General features: G+C 40.9%; 3 protein-coding genes across 3 annotated transcripts; 2 read left to right on the top strand and 1 right to left on the bottom strand.

Annotated features, from left to right (window-relative positions):
• Positions 1-241: 241 nt before the first annotated feature.
• On the bottom strand, positions 242-2,545 carry rbm12ba (RNA binding motif protein 12Ba). The gene is made up of 2 exons (XM_034127710.1): positions 2,398-2,545; positions 242-2,215 (listed from the first exon to the last, which is right to left on the bottom strand). The coding sequence occupies exon 2, from the start codon at positions 2,188-2,190 to the stop codon at positions 454-456; it is 1,737 nt and encodes a 578-aa protein (XP_033983601.1). The 5' UTR covers positions 2,191-2,215; positions 2,398-2,545; the 3' UTR covers positions 242-453.
• A 1,623-nt stretch (positions 2,546-4,168) lies between these two features.
• Positions 4,169-14,888, top strand: tmem67 (transmembrane protein 67). The gene is made up of 28 exons (XM_034128174.1): positions 4,169-4,397; positions 4,997-5,085; positions 5,215-5,305; positions 5,442-5,541; positions 6,102-6,165; positions 6,281-6,352; positions 6,445-6,507; positions 6,871-7,025; positions 7,153-7,261; positions 7,378-7,464; positions 8,320-8,385; positions 8,476-8,629; positions 8,701-8,821; positions 8,931-9,036; positions 9,950-10,006; positions 10,117-10,215; positions 10,828-10,926; positions 11,217-11,303; positions 11,407-11,506; positions 12,201-12,340; positions 12,438-12,578; positions 13,245-13,325; positions 13,422-13,538; positions 13,644-13,760; positions 13,854-13,961; positions 14,132-14,234; positions 14,327-14,469; positions 14,552-14,888. Exons 1-28 carry the CDS (start codon positions 4,190-4,192, stop codon positions 14,630-14,632), a joined length of 2,958 nt encoding a protein of 985 aa, XP_033984065.1. The 5' UTR covers positions 4,169-4,189; the 3' UTR covers positions 14,633-14,888.
• Positions 14,889-18,034: 3,146 nt separating this feature from the next.
• On the top strand, positions 18,035-21,004 carry LOC117480622 (tubulin alpha chain-like). The gene is made up of 4 exons (XM_034127999.1): positions 18,035-18,113; positions 18,947-19,169; positions 19,436-19,584; positions 19,688-21,004. The coding sequence occupies exons 1-4, from the start codon at positions 18,111-18,113 to the stop codon at positions 20,663-20,665; spliced, it is 1,353 nt and encodes a 450-aa protein (XP_033983890.1). The 5' UTR covers positions 18,035-18,110; the 3' UTR covers positions 20,666-21,004.
• Positions 21,005-21,263: the final 259 nt, after the last annotated feature.

Raw genomic sequence — 21,263 nt, 5'->3', positions numbered from 1 at the left:
AGATAATGGGTAGTGCTCAAATAGTCTCTGAATGTAGTCCTAAAAGTCTTCAACTGGTCTAGTTTCAGTGAGAATATCAAATGACTTCAAGCATTCCTTAACTACATTAATCTTTTATTTCCTCCATGACAAGTTTGGGTTTTTTTCCTTCCCATTATCATTTCAGCAGCATTAAAGCTGCAAGTAAATCCTTTTCTTAGATATATAGCCAAAAAAATAAAAAAGGTTAAAACGCCCAGAATGAACAGTAAAAAAAATCATTTATTTTAGAATACATGGAATGTTCAGAGCTAATGACATTCTTAAAAAACATTTGAAAAGTAAGAAAACAACTCGACATGTTGCTGAAGTTAAGCAAAGTAACAGTTGAAACAAACTGGTCGTAAAAAAAAAAAAAAATAGTTATGGCCTTGAGCCACTATGTCTGCATTTGAGCGTTAATGTTTAACTGCTTCAAACGTTTTTTGCCAAGACGTCCTCCATTTGTTTCATGGTAATGCAAGTAAGAAGTAGTTTTGTCCCCTGGAATTCCAGGCCATGGAGCCTGCGAGCCAGTGAAGCAAGTTTTGGAGATTGAAACTGAACCAGAGCCTCACCAATACTCTCCCCATTGCTGTTACGCAGTAAAATGATATTATTCTTCTTAAGTCTGAATGTGCTGAAAAGTATTTGTATATTACTTTCTTGGACATCTGCAGGCAGGTTTCTGACGAAAAGGCAGGTCTGAGCTGCTGGGCCAGATTTATTGCTCGGCACAAGTGGATTCCGTTTCCCCTTGGGTCCAGTATTTGGACAAAGTTCAAGACTGGGTAGGGTTTTGCCCATCATCTCTTTCATCGTCTTTTTAGTGATTGACGAGACCTCAATGGTATTTGAACCCACATGGCAGCCATTGAGATTCATTGCATAGTCATAATCCTCAGTGCATTCAAATATAAGGAAGGCTGTAGCTGATCTGTTGCCTTCCTTGTCAAGCAGATTTAATACATTTGTGTGTGCAATGTTCGGACATCCAAACAACTCTTTTATTTCAGTCTTGGTCATCCCTTTGGATAGATTGTTTACCATGACGTTGTACTCCACAGCTGGCGATATGGTAGTGATGGAGTCACAGTCAGCTCTTGGCTTTTTTGGCAATTTTGATGGCAACTGGTTGATAAACTGCCTCTTGAGCTGCAGCGCAGACATGTTCTTTTTTCCGTGGTGTGCCCTTTCCGTGAGAGGCTTTTGCTTGGTTTTTACTCTCTCCCCAACATTAACAGCAGCTTCACATTCCTGCAGTGCATTGGTCCACATCTTCTCAGTTGCTGCACGCACCTCCACACAGATGGGGCCCAATGACTGCTGGTTGAAGAGAAGAGCATCAAACGCATCCTGTGTGTGTGCAAACTTCACGAGGCATGCGTGGCTACGTCCCAACTCAACATCCACGATGGCTTCCTGTACTGTCAACCCTTGGAAAAACTGGCAGATGTCCTGTTTTTTAGTGGAGGCTGGCAGACCAAAGAGCCTGACGTAGCCTGGCCCTGAGTCTGGAGTCTTTTTTGGTGACATAATTTCATCAACCACTCCTGTGCTGTTAGTTCTTGGAAAGTCAACTGTTTGCTCTGCCTTGTTGTTTTCACCTGTGTGTGTGTGTTGACTGGTTGACTGGAGACCTTGAATGATAGTATACATCCCAAGAAGAAAGGCAGCATTGAAGTCTTGTGAGTCTGCATTTGAAGGTTGTAGATTTGTATCTGGATCTGGATGAAGAGGCTCTGGCAGAGTGTTGGCATCAAAAGGGATATCATTTGAAGGCAGCACATTAGCATCTGAAAATGGCTGATACTTCTTCACAGGAGGCTGTGGGGGGGAGGACTTCTTCACAGGAGGCTGTGGGGGGGAGGGTTTCTTCACAGGAGGCTGTGGGGGGGAGGGCTTCCTCCTCTTCAGCCAATATTTTAGTTTTTTCTCAAGCTCTGCCATGCTGCTTAGGTGTAGACTAACTTTAGAACCTTTTAGTAACCTTCCCGTGTACCGCAAAGCAAGCTGTGCATGTTTTTCTAAAGTAAATGCAATAAATGCTTCTTGCAGACTTCCTCCCACGATGTACACTCCTCCGTCAGGTATGTGAAGGCGTTTGAAGAACCTCCGTACATCTTTAGTGCCTGCCTTCACATCAAGACCTTGCAAGCGCAGGATTATCATTTTTTCACACCAGGTTAGATGGTGTCTGAAAAGTAAGACAACAATGGTGAAAACAAATGAAATGCAAAAGCTAATTGTTGAGATTTTACCAACAGATAATCGGCAATGACGAAAACACGTGGTGTGTTGTTCGCACCACTGAAAAGAAAATAAAGCCCGGGCATTGCAGAAAACTTTTCTGTCTCCGTGAAAAGCTTAACTACTCACCACAGCTGGGCCCATGGACTGTAAATAGTTGTTTCTTAGCGGGCTTTGCTGTTGCCCTCTCTCATGTCAGCCTCGACTACTTGCTGAAACACTTCCTCTTCTCGTTATGTATCCATCCGACCGCCCCCGCTGTTGCTCAAGAATGCGGTTTATTCAGTCAATCTGGTTTTGGTCTGAGCCTGGTTTTCCCCTTTTTATACTTGTTGTATGTGACGCATTTCCGCCACCTACTGGACTGGAGTGAGGTCAGAACAGAACTTGATGTGCACATTGATTAACTGTGTTAGGCACACAGAAAACTAAAAAGGAAACCCCACACATTATCACATATCTTATATGCATTTCACCTGCACAAAAGTTTTTCTTCAGTCCAAAATTAATGTTTATTTCTGTTCAACTAAAATCATAACACCCAGCCCCATGGGTTGCTTTTCTCTGCAGAGCTCTTTTGTCCCTGCCAGTGACAGTCGATGATCCACACGCACTGAGGATAAATGTCATATTTACACCTTCTGATTCAGTCTCAACCTTTGAGATCATTAAGCTTAAAAAAACATTAAAAAAAACACAATACCACATACATAATACCAGACTTCAAAGGAAGTGAATAAGATGCAGCTGCAAAGCATGTCGTTTCCTGCCAAAACTCATACAACTCAATGTGTGGTGAACCAAAACATGTTTCCAGTCAACAGACTTAAAAAAAATGTCCTTCTGCAAATAAAGGTTATTTAGCAACAACATTACATATTATGACTAACACAATCTGTATTGTTTTGTATGCATATTTTTTCCACTTTTGCCTTAGCCTTAGTAAAGTGGTGCACATATTTCTCTTTCCTACGCCCTTGTAACGCTTCACATTTTGAAAAAGTCTATATTTTGAAATTACATTTACCTATAAAGATACTGCACAGAAGGACGGTATCTCAGAAGAAAACATGCTTTATTGGATTCAAGTAAGACTGCATGAAGGTTGTAGATTTGAAGTATGTGAGACTTGCTGTGTTAGATGAGGCAGTTTTGCATCTGGAGATTGTCTGGAGATAGTTTCTTCACAGTAAGTTTAAGGTCAACCATTTTAGAGACTTTTCAGTGTATCGCATGGCAATCATGACACTTCTATCAAAGATGAATGCATTTCACATTTTAAATGAGTTTCCATTGTGTCTTAACCTTTATATATACAGTCTATGGTCTTAACAAGGCCTTCCAGGTTAAAACACACATCCCACAGTACATAGTTACTAGTCTTTTAAAATAATTATAAAGCATCTGCTACCAATTAATAGTTAGTCATAGACTGGCAGAATAAGTACTATTTGACTTGAGTGTAATATAAATTGATTATATTTTAAGTATTACGTGGCAGCTGGTTAAAAGGGAGCTAATTTTGATGTCTTTATTTACTGCTAGGTAGCTTAATCCATGGCAATATATCATTATTTATCAATGGATTTTTGTATGAGGTTCTAGTAACCTAAACCTGCAGTAACTAGTTGTGGAGGAAAAGTGGGCCTACAATATTGAGATATAGGTTAAAAGCACAAAGTACAAGTACATTCAGACACTGCATTGAATAGGGCCTTTTTAAATGTGTTTATTCAAATAGAAACCCACAGATAACTTGTATTTGTATTGTATTGCTTCAAATGTATTCATATTATTATTACAGATCAATTTTAAATTCAGAAGGTAGAACGTGACGCACACGTGAACTGGTCACGACGTCATCACGCATGCTGAATAGGATTGTGGGTAAAAAAAACCCAAAGAAGGTCCGTTGTTTACCATGGCGACGGGGACGCTACCGTCTGTTGTTAGCAGATACAAAGTGCCTATTATAACATTATTTCTGTCTGTATACATAGATATTTTTGATTGCCAGCAGTTTGTCATCCCTTTCAAGTCTCCTTCAGACTGTAGTGGGGACGAATTTTTCGATATCTCAAGTCTCTCGTGTGTGAGCTGCGGTTCAAATCAGCTCCGGAGCACAACAGGTAGGTTACCATCACACAACAAGTCATGTAGCATATTGACTATATATATGCCAATTTAACCTTGTGGTTTATCAAAAATAATTAATTTTAACAAAGACTCGAACAGCCATCCACGACCCAACAAATCCACAATGAACTGGGTAACAGTTAGCTAGTAAAAGGCTAGTTAGCTTAGATAAAAGTATTGATGGGGAAATCCACCTACAAACAGGATGCACAGTTTGACGTTTGAATGAATGCCTCTGTGCCGAAAGACTTTATTTAAGGAGATATTACGATAACATTTTTTCTGACTGATCTAAAGTCTTGTCATCTATTATGGACATACTTCACAGTAGTTTAGATCACACAAAAAATCAAATGTGTGGTACTGTTAATATTTTCCATAATCTAATGATTACTCTCTATATGTGTGTAGGTCTTTTTTTCTATTTAACTAATTCCTCAAAAGGTAACACTCCATAATGATTATAAGTCATGATTTATAGCAAGTATTTCCTCGAATTGAGGCATGAGCCCATTACCTTGAATATCACAATAACTAATATCTAAAAACGTACCCCTCTTCAATCAGCATAAATGCTCTCCTTTTTTTGCAGGACTGAGCTGCATTTGCAAAACTGGTTACCAAACTCTCATAACCGACAAGACATCCATCACATGTCAGCAATGTCCCACTGACAAACCCGTACGTACAATTCCCCTGGAAATTGCTGTTAATCTCACATTATACTGTCGATAATGCATCTCACTTTCACTTCACAATTGCAATCCCATTGGTAATATTGCTTTGTTGACAAGTTGTCTCTCATTACAGGCAGTAATTACAGATGGGTTTGGGTGTGTCCGCTGTCCCGGCAGTCTCAGTGATGAGGGGAATTGCCAGTGCCCACCAGGCAATATCCTGGGTGAGTCACCATAGACACTACCAGTCATGAATAGCAAACATGCTTCTCAAAGTCTTAAATGTTAAAAGTGCGTGCTGTAAATTTAGCAGCATTTTGTGTAAAAAAAAAAGGCTTAATATGAGCTGTTGTTTTTCAGTGGAGAGAGATACCAATGGAAACCTTCTGGATGAGGCCAGGTGTGAAATATGTAATGGAAATACCCCTGGTTTGACTGTGCCAAACTACAGTGGAGACAAGTATGTACAGCACCAATACCTCACAACCGAAACACTGGTATATTCAGTTTCATACATATTCACACTCAAGAAGTCGTCCAAGGCATCTGAGTTAGTCAGTGCAAATCCATGTATTGTACTGTCCTGTAGACTGATTACATTTCATGCATTAAAGCATGTTCAGTTACAATAGGCCAATAGTCTAATTTAAGAGGCGTTAGATACTTTCTTTGAATGAAAATGGAACAATCCCCTTTTGAGGGATATTGATTCTAGTCTGTGTGTCACCCTTGCACAGCAGACCTGCAGTCAAATGAGGAAGTGAAATCAGTGCAGATTGCATAATACATTTGGTTGAAGGTCAAATGTGGCTGTATCTTCCCTTTCTTTATCCCTCTGTGCCCCTCATAAGCACTAACCCTTAAAACCTCATCATTACAATGCCAGATAAAACTCTTTCACACAAGTGGTTTGTTCTGATAAATGGCGTATAAGTGTTAACTGCCTGTCTCTAGCACCCCTAGTGTGATAAGAAAAGATTGATAGTACAGTATGTACGGTTTTTATACTTTGTTTTTCAGGTGTGAGAGATGTCAGGATTCCTTCATTAACTCCTCCTGTGTGTGTAACCCTCCTAATGTCCTGGTGAGTTCTGCTGACCCTTTTCCCTCACACCCTCCTCCAGACTCATCATACACACACCATTCAGTATCAGACTCATTCATTAATGCATCTTCACTGGTTGGTATGCGATTTGCAGGCAGGAGGACTATGTTTCCCTTCAGGCAGCCTCTCCACTAATGTGAATCCCAGTGTCAACTATGCTCAGCTGGTGAGTCTTCCCTTTCCTCTCTCACTTGCTCACTCAATTTTGTTTATATTGATGCAATCTGATTTGTGCTTTCCGCTTTTTTCCCCTTGCAGAAGTTCAGTGTCCAGTCTGCCTGGTTTGTCAAAAACCTGTACTCCTCGTCAGCAGCCTGCCTTGTAATTTCTAACTCTTTATTTTACTGATCCAACATTATGTTCGGACATCAAGAATATTCTATGATTTACAATGTGGTGTTGTAGCTTAATTGTTGTAATTGTGATAGCTGTTGGTATTTATGACAATTCATAGCCTTTCAAATAAAAAAAATGCAAATTCATGCGAAAATGCATCTCATAAATGTCCACATGTAAATACAAGGATACAGAAAGTGTTGTCTTTTGTTAAAACAGCTTTTAGAACTAATCTTCTGTGCTGTCAGATTGTATCTCATACGGATCTTTTACTTTTATGAGGAGAGGATTTTCTTAACTTTCTGTGTATATTCCAGCTGTTTCATAAACAGTTTTGTATTGTTACAGGTATTCTCCAACTTGACGGCATGTCAGGCTCTTGGGAACATGTGTGTGATGAACATGCATTCCTTCAGCAGCGTCTCCACCGATGCCTGCGGCCTCTTTAACACCATCTTCAGATCTCGGGCTGCTTTAAGCTCAACTCAAGACATCTCTTACTGGTAATCAACACTATCATGGCACACAGTATGTGTATATGTTGTGCCATCTATACAATGTATGGATTAAATAGCATGATTTCTAACCATATACTGTAATTATTTTGCATTTTGGTTACTTCGTCTCTAGGAGAGTTAATCTGCCGTGGCTTTACTACGGGGACGAACCTGGGCTGGCAGGTCGAGTGCTTCAGACCGATCCTGTTCCCCTTAAGTTCAGTTTCAGAGGAAGAAACAAGGTCAGTGATGAACTTGAATCATTCTCCAGTTATCACAATGAAATCAATGCTTAAAGATTCTACAAATTCAGCAGTAAACCGTTTTTTTTATCTGACACATTCTGTTTGTCCGACAGAACACGGACATTAGGCTGCTTGCTGCTGTATATAATGTCAGAGGAGAGTTCCTCAGATGGGAACAAGTAGGAGCAGGTAATCTCCAGGTAAGATGGCACATGACTTATTAAAAGGATTTTACGCCTGAAAACACAAAACAAGTGTTACTTATTTTTAAGATATGATTAGAACTGCCTAGTTTTACAACATTGGCCCAATAATGAAACCAAAAGTCATTCTTCTCAAAAGACTGACTTCAAGAGATTCCACAGTTGAGATTTCCCTCAATATAGAAGAGTTGATCAGAAACTGAATTACAAAAGCCGTTTCTTATTGTTGACTCCATGCATATTTGTTAAGCATATTCATTTAGGTGTATCTGGTAAATACTTTGTTACCCTTTCCCCAGCCATGTTGGTTACACATGTTCATACATTTCCTTTAGTATCAATCATGACAGCTTGAGCATATACATTTTGGATCGAAAACATTTTGAAATGCGTTAAAGGTAGGGTAGGTAAGAATGGAGAAACCAGCTCGAGTGCGCTAGAATTTGAAAGTACGCAGCCGAAAACAATCTGCCCCTTCCTTAAGACTTCCTTACAGAGCCCCTCCTCCAACACACATGAACGCGCACATGACCAATGAGGGCACGAGATAAGTTTGTGCACGAGATGGAAGGCTGACAGGCAGGTAGGCCATCCAGTTATCTGCCACGGGCCGGCTCAGATAATTGGTCGTGCTTTTTACAGCGCCACGGCTTCCACAGATGAAACATTTGTATGTATTTATTGTCAAAGCATTTCATATATTCATTGCTATCGGGATGTTAAGAGCATTCCATGGAATATAACAAAAAGTGTTTCTGAAGTGAATTACCTACCCTACCTTTAAATGCTTCATACATAGTATAATAATATAGATAATTACACCTTTCCACCTTTATTCTTCTGCTCTTTCAGCTTTGTCCAGGAACAACTTCCAAACAGTCTGCAGCCTTCAGCTTTGGCACTGCTTACCAAGAGAGTGTGAGTATCTTTTCTTTCAATTGAGCTCAGGGGCAGTGCACAAACTATCTTGCAATGCCCAGTTGTAATATAATATGTGTGTGTGTGTAGTGTGATCTCTCAGTAGCAGACTTGTTGGACGCCCACCCGGAACCGTTGTTCTATGATGTGTTTTTGGATCTTGGTGGAGGCGAGAACAGAAAACTTCTCCCCCTGCCTACACTGGTCTATAACCAGCAATACAATGGGCGCCTAATCAACCAAGGTGGGATTCTATTCTGTTTGAATTTTGTGTGTGTGTGTATGCATTGCTTTAATATATTTGCCATTTTGCAGAGAGCATGAAGAACTGGTACCTGTCTCGACGCATGTTTGTTGTCGATACGCTGAGTGGAAGAGAGAAGAGCACCAGTTCCCTGCCCAAAGTCATCCGTGTAGCCAGCAGTGTCAAAATAAGGTTTTCTGCCAATTTATACTTCAGCTTCATATAAAAGAACAATAGTCAAAGCCTCTTTTTTTAACTGTTTGAGAATTGGTGATTATTTGATCAACCGTGTGTTTGGTAGGTTCCAGCTGGTTCCCCGAACCCAGGACGGACAGGTTTTCCCCCCTCTGATGACTGTGACCTACAGAGACGTTCCAATCACCGATATCAATACACAAACTGTGACTGTGAGTCAACACACACAAACTATAGCTGCTGTTTTCAATCCTAATTTCTTTTTATTTTAGGTTTAGCATATTAACCTTTTGGCTAATGAGTTGCTGTCTCTTCATTTGTCTCATATGGTGGACATTTTGATTGTCTTTTGATACATTTTGGTCACACTTGCAAGCAGGCTCAAACCTCATTTGAGTTTCAGTCAGAGAGAGCTACTTCGTACAAGCAGTTATTAATACAAGAGATGATGACGCCACACGGACTAATCTTCTCTTATGTGAAACTCTGAAGGTGAACTCTGATAAATAGAGTTCAATCAGGAGAGACTTCATTTTGTTTAAAGAACATTTATTGACACATGTCATATGATAAATGTTAAGTCTTTGGCGATTAGACCCCGATCCTCAAATCGTATATCTAAAGGGGGGATGCAGCCGTGAGCATATAGGGAACACTGGTGATGATGCTGAAGATCTGGATTTGATGAGGGGATGAAGAGGAGGTGTGATGAGGTCTTTGGGTTAACTCTCCTGGCACTGGATATGAGGAAAGGAGGTGGATGGGGAGGAGGCGGGCGGCAGCATGAACACCTGAAATCACAGCTGACTGCAGGAGAGAGGAGAACCATTTTAAAGTTTGGCTGCAGCACAGTGATTGGCTGCCGGAGAATGAGGTGAATGTAATTGACAACGCCCGTGATGAGCTGATTATATGCAGCTGCGGAGTGAATGTATATACCTAGTCTTCCTGAAAGAACTTGCGCTGAGCTTAATTTCTGTCCTTGCTGATATGCTCCAAGACTCCTATGCTCCTAGCACACTGCTGTACTATGCTAGAACAATAGGTCCCTGTAAGTAGGTCACGGCTGTAAATCTCAAAAACAAGCCTTTGTTTAATATGTTGAATAAATTATTCTGATTTTAGACAACTTTTGCTGTGGAGTATGAGATGGATCAGAATGAGGCTCGCATAAAGACAGATGTGAGTACAAACTCTTATTGTTAAATGGCCTAATATGACAAGGAGAAGCTCTTGTGTACAGTATGTGTTACGGTATGAACTGTGTCTCTGATGGTTTTGTGTATTCACAGACCGCAATCGGTGTGATGGCTGGCGTAGCCCTGATCTACTCTCTGCTGAAGACAGTTAGCTGGAAGAGGAGGATCGCCTCTCCGCTCATTGATGCAGAGGTACTGCATCTTTGAAAAGTCATAACTCTTTTAATCCCACACTCTTCCATGCCCAGGAATATATCAGAACTGGGGCAGGCCAGCTTTAAAAGTTAGGAACTGTATTTCCCCATCTTTTATTTCCACTTACTGTAACTGTATCATATTTCTCAATTTATTTAATTGTGTTTCTGTTTCAACGCTTTGTGTGCAGTACAGCTGTTATGTTTTGGTTTGTAGTGTCTTTTCTGTTCTATATTCAAACAAGAAAAGGTCATCACAAATACATGTCCTTGTCAATCCACACTTTAGTGTAAAGCTTGGTAAGGTACGTTTATTTATATAGCACATTTCAGACGCAGAGGCAATTCAAAGTGCTTTACATGATCATTAACATAATAGTAAGACAACAGAGAGGAACACAATAAATAAACATAATGGAATAACAGATTCCTAAAAACAATGCATTAATGAGATACAAAATAGTTTACAAACGACATTGTAAATACGGTAGGTGCTAAAACAAGTTAAAAGGCTTCTGGGTAGGCAGCTCTAAAAAGTAGTGTTTTTAGCCTCGACTTAAAAGAACTCAGCGTTGGTGGTGATGTATGCCTCTCCCTCCTTCTCCCTCAGACTCTGCTTAAGTTCTTGATTTTTTATGCCGGAGATCTGGCCAATGTTTTCTTTGCCGTCACCGTGGGGACCGGACTTTACTGGCTCATCTTTTACAAGGTTAGTGATATAAGTCCTTTCTTTTATAGGATTGATACAACATTTTGTTGAGTTTATACAAGTATCTTAATTCTTCTCTGAGACCTTCTTTAAACTTTATTTCTTTTCCACACACAATTTGTGTTTCTCTTGTTTTTCCTTCTCTATTTCCCCCTCTTTGCGTCTTTTAGACGTTAAAGGCAAGTCTTTTTCCTCCTTTACCTTTTGTCTCTAAACATTATTTTCAATGCATAGATTTACGTGAGATCTTTTGACTGCTGTGATTCATTTGTCTCTGTGTTTGTGTTTAGGCTCAACAGTTTGTATCAGTGCTCTTACCACTACCTGCTCAGGAGGAACAGTTTGTGACCTACGTTGGTTGTGCCTTTGCTCTCAAGGTTAGTCACTTACTAAACATATGTCAACTTGTGTCTTTTTGAAAGCTAGATGGTGTGCCTCTGTAAGGAAATACAAAATATTGTTTTGTGTATTTATATCCAGGCTGTCCAGTTTCTCCACAAGCTGTTCATGCAGGTGTCCATTGATGTTTTCTTTATTGACTGGGAGAGGCCACGATGCAAAGCTAACAGAACTGTTCAAGGTACGAACAAATTGAGATTATATCTTAAAGCAAGGGTGTCAAACTCAAATACACAGTGGGCCAAAATAAAAAAATGGGTACTAGTCGAGGGCCGGACTGGTTCAATGTTTATTGCAAAACGTATTGAAATGAACTTATTGCACATATTAAACCTGGAACTAACACAGCTTAAATTATTGCCTATAAAAACAACATTAAACATTAAATAATCAGTTGCATTCATTTCTTATGGCTCTATCTGCAGATTTTCCGGAGTCATTTCTTATGATTACATTTTTCCACAGGCCAACAACAGCTTCAAAAAAACAATTTCCCTCAAAGAAAAAACCAAACATGCCGTGTTGTTGCAAGAAGAAAAAAAGTGCAGAAGGAAACATCCATTGAAACTCAGTGTGCTGCTCTGTGATGCTAGTTCAAGCCAGATACTTGGCATCTCATCTCGGGTGCAAGTTCATCAATGTTTGGGGTCAGGCTCTGAGCTGAGGAAATCCTCAGGATTGAGTGAAGGTGTGCGTGCAATATACCGGCGGGCCAGATCTAATAGTAATTACAAATTATCCTGCGGGCCGAAATTAAATCCACCAAGGGCCTGATTTGGCCCCCGGGCCTTGAGTTTGACACGTGTCTTAAAGTCTTAACAAGAAAGCATATTTTATTCAACATATTTCATTCAAGATATTCTCTGTTGTTTCAGCTGCTGGTGAGCCGAAACGTGACCCCTCTCCTGTCAGCATCTGGAGGACCTACTTTGTGGCCAATGAATGGAACGAGATCCAGACCATCCGCAAGATCAGCCCAACTTTTCAGATCATGGCCGTGCTCTTCTTTCTTGAAGTACATCTTTCAACAACAAATCCAATCAGTTGTTTCAGTTTTTGTTATTTAACGATTCCTCGTTGATTGCATTGCTAACATATGTTGTAATGTTTAGGTGCTAGGGTTCTCCAACCTCGCCCTGAGGGACCCCTGGCCAATTTTACAGCGCTCCTCTCAGGAGTACACCCCCTCATACAGCATCATGCTGCGCTACGGTCTGTCATCCACACTGTGGCTCTGCATCGGATTTCTGCAGGTAAAACGTCCACCAGTCATTCTCCTCTCTTGTCTGTCACCTGCCCTTTGATTTCTCACCTCTGCTTGTCTTTCTTAAGAATTGAGGGGAGTACTGTAAACCACAGGTGTGGGACTCGAGTCGCATATTTTTGGACTTGAGACTTGCTTGACTAACGTTGATAAAAGACTAGACTTGACTTTGACTTGAGACAGATGACTCTAACTCTAACTCAAATTAAATATTTGCATTTGTTTTTGTATTGTACGGAGGGCAATGAAAAAAAAAACGGTTACCGGTGCGCCAAGGAGGAAGTGGAGCACACAGGAGACAACCGTTTCATTGCAGACTGTTGTGTTTATGTGGGGAAATGACAGTGCATACATTATTTGAGATATATTTAGAACTGGACTTCATTTTAGGGACATTTCGGCTAGGGGTGTAAAGCTATTTGTTTAAGCACCGGATCGGCAAAACATGTCTGCCTTGATCTATGAATTCATGTCCGTGACTCTCACAGTATCCGGAAATAAATAAATAAATGCGGAAACTGGGGTTATTCATCAGAATTTCGTATGACTTGACTTGCTTGACCTGAGCATGACTTGACTTGACTTGCTTGACTCTCACCACAGTGACTTGGGAATTGCTTGAGACTTGTTAAAAGAAAATGATTTATCCCTACAGGTTATTTTCTTCACTGTGTTTCATGAGCACTTTATAGAGGACAAAATCCGTCAGTTTGTTGATCTCTGCTCCATCAGTAATGTAAGTATCAATGTTTATACAACATTTTAAACAATTTATATGTCCTGAATTGTTTTATTAAGTGTAAATCATATTTGTACGTGTTTTTCTAATTAGATTTCCGTGTTGCTGCTATCTCACCGTTGTTTTGGCTACTACATTCACGGGCGATCAGTACATGGGCATGCAGACACAAACATGGAGGAAATGAACAACAATTTGAATAGAGAATCTGTATGTACTCCAACAGATTACATGATGTGTTAGAAGCTCTAGCATATGTATGACATTGTTGATTTCACATTTAATCCATTCTCTTTCTTCCTTTTCTGACTAAAGGAGTCCTTGTGTGGTCAGAGAGGTTTACTGCCCAACTCAGACACCCAGACCTTTCAGGTGTCTCTGACCAACCGCCTGCGATTGCAGTATGACAGGATACGGGAGCAGATCGGCAGGGTGTGTGCTTTCGCTGTTGTGTTGATCTGAACAAAGAAAAAAATGTGCTTCCTGGTTTCCGATTTTAATGGTTGCTTGACTCCTGTGCTGCAGAGGAACGGGCCATCGCGGCTGATGGACACATCCTCAGCTAACCAGTTTGAGCAGAGGGCCCGAGGATACCAGACCATGAACTACTTCCTGGGATCCGTTATAGACCATGTCAGTAGAAACGCACGCTAGTTAATTCACACAAGCACATTGAACCCAGCATAGTTTGATTGTATAATTTATTTGTTACATTGTAAAGTAAATTAGTTGTTTACATTAATTGAAAAATGTCATGTGGAGGCGAGATTGTTCTGTTTCTAACATTGAGTTATTTCCCTCAGGCACATCCTGACATGGACTATATAGTGAGAGACAAGCTGATGTTTGAGAGGGTCATAGGGATGGAGTTCCTTGAGCCGAGTGAAAAAAGCATCTTTTACAATGGTAATGACCTCAGCCCAGGTAGGCTGTACATTTCGGTGTGTTTATAAGCGCATTTATGTTTATTTAAGGTCTGTTTGATTTTCTCCTCGCAGATGAGGCCCACACTTTCAGTGACGTACTGTTTTATGGAAATGAGGCTACGCTGCTCATTTTCGACACTTTGTTTTTCTGTGTCGTTGATCTCGGGTCTCAGAGCTTTGTGCTTGCAGCTGTGCTTACATGCGTACAGCAAATAGTAAGTATTAGGGGTATATTGATTATGATACCTTCAATGCGTTTAAATGAACATATATTCAACGGCATTTCATTATTTACAGATATTTCGCTTGATCCGTAACACTCTGGGAAGGAAGAACCTCGTCAACAAGACTCTGGTGGATGAGAGATTTTTGATATGAAATTCACTGCTAAGTGATTGGTAGTGTCAGTGTTGTTTAGAGGCATTCCTCTTGACGATGTTTACTGTTCACAGCTTGTGCAGCTCTTTTTTTTTGTACTTTTCTTTGAATATACTGTATTTTCACTGCTGCTTCTTGATGTAAATATCATCGTTTTTTGTAAAAATGTCTGTTTTTATTGATGAAGGGGTTTTGATACGAAGATCGTCTTGTTTTAAGATCATTTTATTAAAATAAAATAGATTTTTCATATTTTCTATGTCAATCAACATTACATTACTTGTCATTACAGACATTCCTTGCTTTTCCTATAACATGCTATCCAGTTTGTGTTTTAAATACCCCTAAGGATGAGAGTTTGAGTGGAGTCACGTTGCTAAAGAATAACAGGTTTTAACTGTTCAGTGGGACTCTGAATGAATACCTGTATTCAAAATGTTACTCAAGTAAAGTACAAAAGTATTAGCATCAAAATATATTTAAAGTACCAAAAGTGAAAGTACTCATTATGCAGGTTGGCCCATTTCAGAATAATATATACTATATGTTGTGATAATAATTATTGATCCATGAATGGGTTTATCAAAACTGGTCATGTTGCAGCTAGTTTTAATTACTTTGTATACTGCAGGGTAGCTTGTGAATTTACTCCAGAGGCCTGTACTACGAAGCTGGTTCAACCTAACCTGGATATGTTTGAGTTAGCCGGTTGGCCCAATCCAAAACATACGCGCTCTGGCTAAACTGTACTACGACGCTGGTTATCAAGTGGATCGCTCAAGCCAGCCGTGTCCTATCTAGTTAGGTGCGCGTTCACATGAAAGGGGTGGTATTTGGAGCATTCGACCAATCTCAAACACGGACAAGCGTACTGACAGCGCAGCGTCATACTTCCTGAATGAAAAGTGAACTTTAATATTAGTCAAATATGAAGAAGTTAAACTTTAAACATCCATGACTTAAACACTTTATCCAGGATAAAAGCCACATAGCTGCACCTGCAAGGTGAATACAGCTGGTAAAAGAAAAAGTGTTTGAATGCGTACATTAACAGGTTTATGAAATCACTGCCCCGTCCAAGACACGAGTGGATCTGACTTTAATTAGGAGAATTTTACTCGAGTGTTTCGTCAACTTAATGTGTTGCTTAAAATAATACTTCTGCATACAGTATGTGACACTGTGAGTGTTGCACGGCCAGATACGGCTCAAGAAGCTGACTCAAATAAGGAAATATATGATACATTATGATGTGATATGATATGAATGATAATGGGACACAGGGGCGTCGCCTGGACCTGAAAACATTCGGGGCTTAGCCCACAGTGGCGGCGGCACTACAGTGGCATTTTTCACTGCAACACTCCCCACATGCACACACACAGTACACCCACGACTGTTACAATGAAGGCTCGATAATCAGCTCACGGCATATAGGCAGGGGTAAAGTGGTATTTTTTATGAGTGGGGGGCTCACCTCCTCTAGGGGGGTCCGGGGGGATGCTCCCCCGGGAAGATTTTTTTTTAAATATTGAAGTTAAATGCATCAATCTGGTGCACTTTGAGAGCAAAATGAAGAGATCTATGGATACCTCTCTCAACACCCATATGAAGCAGAACTGTAAACAGATGTACTTTTTCTTTATGGATATTTTACTAATCACTCCCCTTTTAAACTCTATTCTTGTTTTACTGCCATATAGTATTTCATAACTGTTTTTCCTTTATTCTCTTATTTATTTTATATCTATAATGATCATATGAAGGTGTGCCGCGGAAATAATCTCTTGAATAATTTGTGACCAAACCGTTTGAGACCCACTGAGATAACTTAGACTAAAGTTATGTATCTAAACACTCAGAGAGTCCTTTAGCTCACCTGAGTCTCTCAGTCTGAGAGGAGAGGACTCTCCTCCAGCTTCTTGTGCAACAAACAGCTCCTTATGTCCGTTAGTGCAGCTAGCTAACCAGATGCTAACAACACGGTCCATGCTGGCATGGCCCCGGATGCCCAGGCCAGGCGACGCCACTGATGGGACACATCGACGTCTGCACTCACAGTGCCGCGGACTGTACTTAATGTTACTCTGATCCGGTTACTTATGTCGTGGCAGATATTTAAGTAAGCTTTCTTAACGCTAATATTATAATAGTCAGATTGCTCTGAAGATGGGAGGGGATATTCTATTAATTTTCACGTTCACACAGTCAGTTGATTTTGGCCGGCCGTCTTTCCTGCAACGGCAGTTTTTCTGTATTTCCTCTATCCTGTAATATGAATTGATCGCTTTAAACTCCGCACACGGAGCTCTGATTGGTCAGCAGGCAGTGCTTTCACTGAGTTGATCTCTTAGCCTGCCACCTAACCTGCTCCGGAGCAGGTTTGCCGCTCAGCATAAGTTACCATGGAAATCTAGCCTGCTAAAAAGAGAACCAGCATCGTAGGACCGGAAAGCCCGAGATTTCCCTGAAGTTAGCCGGCTAAGCGAAAATCCAGCTTCGTAGTACAGGCCTCAGGTCTCACATCTTTTTTACATTTTATTTTTGTATTAATGTATTATATGAATTGAATGAATGTGTGTTCCTTGTAAAAATTAAAATTAAATGTTCTTGCTTATGTTAAAAATGTAGCAGTTTGTTTTTATGTATGTATTTGTGTATAGATGTTGCAACTGCACAGAGCTTTAGCAATACTGTATGTAACTATGGTAATGCTAATAAAGTGTAATATATAATGTGAAGTGCTTTGAGCATTTGGGAGAGCGCTCTAATAAATGTAATGAATTATTATTATTATTGTTATTATTAGAATAAAGCTATTGAATTGAATGAGAGAAAGAGAGAGAGAGAGAGCCTGCTTCCTTATTTGAGTAATGCTGCCTTCAAGTGCTTCTCCTACATTCGCCTTCCGAACTTAAGAGATCACAAATAAGACTATTTGTGTGTATTCTAGTAACTTTCAGGTTAAAAATACAATGAAAACAAACTTGTAGTAGTAGTTTTAGCTTTTGATATTCTATAAATTATGGGGATATGTTCAGCTTGTGTGTTGTTGAGATTAGAAACAAAATAATTCAACTCTGTGTGTGATATTTTCATGCCTTTTCCAATTCAGGGCCGACATAAATAGAAGCCTAAAACGTTTGCATGGGGTGAATATATAATACACTTTTTTAGACGATGAAACAATAATTGCTGATCTTAATTCAAACGTTTCTGGACGTTCAATAGAACGAAAATTAAAAACAGTTATTTTAGATGACACAGCTAACGTGTAGGATCGGAATATTTCGAGCCATGCCTGAATGCACCTCTGCCCAGCGTTTGCTCGCGCCACTGGCGCCAGAAAGAAATTTAAATTGTGTCTCCGCCCCCTCAGAAAATTATAAATATAGGCAGCTCCTTTCCTCCTTTCACTACAACCTTCAACAACCGATTCTTCAGTGTCTGAAAGAAGCAGGGGAAAAATCCTACAAAAATGGTGAGTACTGACGAACAAAACAATTATATAAATAATAAAACTACCGGTAATTTGATTTTTTGCGGTTAAAATCCCGTTTATGTGCCTAAATTGAGGTGGCTTTAGTCCAAACAGTTGGCGCAGTTCAAATCATAACGGTTGAAATTGGCCGTTAAAACGTAACTTCCATCGCTTTAAACTACAGTCAAAGATACTGAATCGACATCTGGGCAATTTTTTTTTCAGTTTAATAGGAATGAAAGCATACAGTATAAAACGGTATGCGAAAAACTGTTTTCCCATTTTTGTGGGTTTGGAAGACATTACTGTAAGCCGGCGAGCTAGAAGACTCCATCAGATAACGAGTCTGTCCAGGAACGTTACAGAAAGGCAGGGCTTTGCAGTAGGGAGGAGAGATGTTGCTCGTTTTGGGAGGCCGGACAGGAACACGTGACTCAGCACAAAGTTAGGGTTTATAACCTGTCAGCGCCCAAAACACAATTTAAAAGGGAATGATTTTTAGGGAAATATTGTCCAATAAATCGGCCATATTGTAATGTACCCCTCCCTCCCAACCTTTTTTAATGTATCCCTGTGACTGTATATCTAATAGTGTGTAGATAGTGTTGGTAATTGGTTAATTTAATTGCGACAAATCACAATTTTAGAGTTGAATCCAGTTGTGTTTTATTTGTCAAATTGACACATGGAAACGGTTTGTATTAACATACGTTGTAGTACTTGTATAAGGAGGTCAGTGATTGCACTGTATAAACTGACATGGAATGTATCTGTTCAAATTCAAAAATGTAATCTGCTCTTTAATAAAATAACTGTTTGTCTCTCCTCCACAGCGTGAGTGTATCTCTATGCATGTCGGCCAGGCCGGAGTCCAGATGGGCAATGCCTGCTGGGAGCTCTACTGCCTGGAGCACGGCATCCAGCCTGACGGTCAGATGCCGAGTGACAAGACCATCGGAGGAGGAGACGACTCCTTCAACACCTTCTTCAGCGTGACTGGAGCCGGCAAACACGTCCCCAGAGCCGTCTTTGTGGACCTAGAGCCCACTGTCATCGGTAAGGATACACATATTTTTATTTAAACGTGTAATAATATTTTTGAAGAAGACGGGTAGGACAGACGGATAAATAGATGCTTATTGAACCCAAATTGGGAAATTATTTTGTTGCCGCAGCAGTGTGTTCAGGCATTAAAATATATAAATAATAAAATAAAATCAATAAACAGCAAATATAATATCTACAGTAGAATAGACGTGTATCTAAAATATTCTGGATTATTCTGGTTCAATACCCATGACTGTACCCGTGTTGTTCCTCAGATGAAGTCCGTACAGGAACCTACCGCCAGCTCTTCCACCCCGAGCAGCTGATCACCGGTAAGGAGGACGCAGCCAACAACTACGCCCGCGGTCACTACACCGTCGGCAAGGAGATCATCGACCTGGTTCTTGACAGGACTCGCAAACTGGTGAGCTCTTCATCTCATTTACATGTTGCAAGTGAAGCCTTTAAAATAAAAATATATTTCGATTGATGGCAAAACATTTAAAACCATTATCCCTTATTTCCAGGCTGACCAGTGCACAGGGCTCCAGGGTTTCCTGATCTTCCACTCCTTTGGAGGAGGAACCGGCTCTGGCTTCACCTCCCTGCTGATGGAGCGTCTCTCTGTTGACTACGGCAAGAAGTCCAAGCTTGAGTTTGCGGTTTACCCCGCCCCCCAGGTGTCCACCGCTGTGGTCGAGCCCTACAACTCCATCCTGACCACCCACACCACCCTGGAGCACTCCGACTGTGCCTTTATGGTGGACAATGAGGCCATCTACGACATCTGCCGCAGGAACCTGGACATCGAGCGCCCCACCTACACCAACCTCAACAGGCTGATTGGACAGATCGTCTCCTCCATCACCGCCTCCCTGCGCTTCGATGGTGCCTTGAATGTGGATCTGACTGAGTTCCAGACCAACTTGGTGCCCTACCCTCGTATCCACATCCCTCTGGCCACCTACGCCCCAGTTATCTCTGCAGAGAAGGCCTACCACGAGCAGCTGTCGGTCGCTGACATCACCAACGCCTGTTTCGAGCCGGCCAACCAGTTGGTGAAATGCGACCCCCGCCACGGCAAGTACATGGCCTGCTGCCTCCTGTACCGTGGTGATGTGGTGCCCAAAGATGTCAACTCTGCCATCGCCACCATCAAAACCAAGCGCACCATCCAGTTTGTGGACTGGTGTCCCACTGGCTTCAAGGTGGGCATCAACTACCAGCCCCCCACCGTGGTTCCTGGAGGAGACCTGGCCAAGGTGCAGAGGGCCGTGTGCATGCTGAGCAACACCACCGCCATCGCAGAGGCCTGGGCTCGCCTGGACCACAAGTTCGACCTGATGTACGCCAAGAGGGCCTTCGTCCACTGGTACGTTGGAGAGGGGATGGAGGAGGGAGAGTTCTCTGAGGCCAGAGAGGATATGGCCGCCCTGGAGAAGGATTATGAGGAGGTGGGCACCGACAGCGTGGGGGACGAAGGAGAAGAAGGGGAGGAGTACTAAGCCACTGAAACATCTGTGGTGAAGACTCTGACCCTCCAGAGCCTGGACGACCATCTCTTTAGCTTGGCTTCAGTTATTTTGGCGCGTGACTCAAGATTTTAAACTCTTAACGATGAAGGACACCGTAATGTTTAAAAAAAACAAAAAAAAAACAGTGTTCAGCTGTTGCATCTGGTGACTTAAAACAAATGTTAATCTTTCTATTTTCTTTTGAGTCATTCCAAATGTTGGTTAACTGCATTGTTCTGACAGGCATTGATGATGGGATGCCAGGCCGGGGGAGGCAACCTGTACACTGACTAAACCATTTCAATAAAGTGCACTTGTGTTCCGACATGACATCTGCCTCTTCCATTAAATGACTTTATATCAAGGTGAATGTGACTTCCCTATCTGGTACAGAAAATAACACATGATCATTTCAATATATTTTTCAATGATGATGAGAAAAATGTTTTAAAAAAGGACCATTCAATCGAATTTTCAAATGTTATGGCTTGTGAGATCCGAGTCAAAATAATTACAATTACTGAGTTAAACCTCAACTAAACAGACACACATCTGCTTTAAGGAAGTTAGTGCATACTCATGCCTAAAA

This window comes from Trematomus bernacchii, unplaced genomic scaffold (assembly GCF_902827165.1).
Source record: "Trematomus bernacchii unplaced genomic scaffold, fTreBer1.1, whole genome shotgun sequence".
NCBI classification, from domain to species: Eukaryota; Metazoa; Chordata; class Actinopteri; order Perciformes; family Nototheniidae; genus Trematomus; species Trematomus bernacchii.
Note: the sequence above shows the minus strand (reverse complement) of the source record. Positions and strands in the feature narration are given on the sequence as shown.

What these genes read in the sequence shown, in the direction of transcription:
- LOC117480622 (XM_034127999.1), top strand. An exon ending in CCTAGAGCCCACTGTCATCG is followed by an intron (nt 19,170 to 19,435) that starts GTAAGGATACAC and finishes GTTGTTCCTCAG; the next exon opens with ATGAAGTCCGTACAGGAACC. An exon ending in TTGACAGGACTCGCAAACTG is followed by an intron (nt 19,585 to 19,687) that starts GTGAGCTCTTCA and finishes CCTTATTTCCAG; the next exon opens with GCTGACCAGTGCACAGGGCT.
- tmem67 (XM_034128174.1), top strand. Translation starts at nt 4,190, where the DNA reads ATGGCGACGGGGACGCTACCGTCTGTTGTTAGCAGATACAAAGTGCCT. An exon ending in CTCCGCTCATTGATGCAGAG is followed by an intron (nt 10,216 to 10,827) that starts GTACTGCATCTT and finishes CTTCTCCCTCAG; the next exon opens with ACTCTGCTTAAGTTCTTGAT. An exon ending in GTTGTGCCTTTGCTCTCAAG is followed by an intron (nt 11,304 to 11,406) that starts GTTAGTCACTTA and finishes ATTTATATCCAG; the next exon opens with GCTGTCCAGTTTCTCCACAA.
- rbm12ba (XM_034127710.1), bottom strand. Translation starts at nt 2,190, where the DNA reads ATGATAATCCTGCGCTTGCAAGGTCTTGATGTGAAGGCAGGCACTAAA.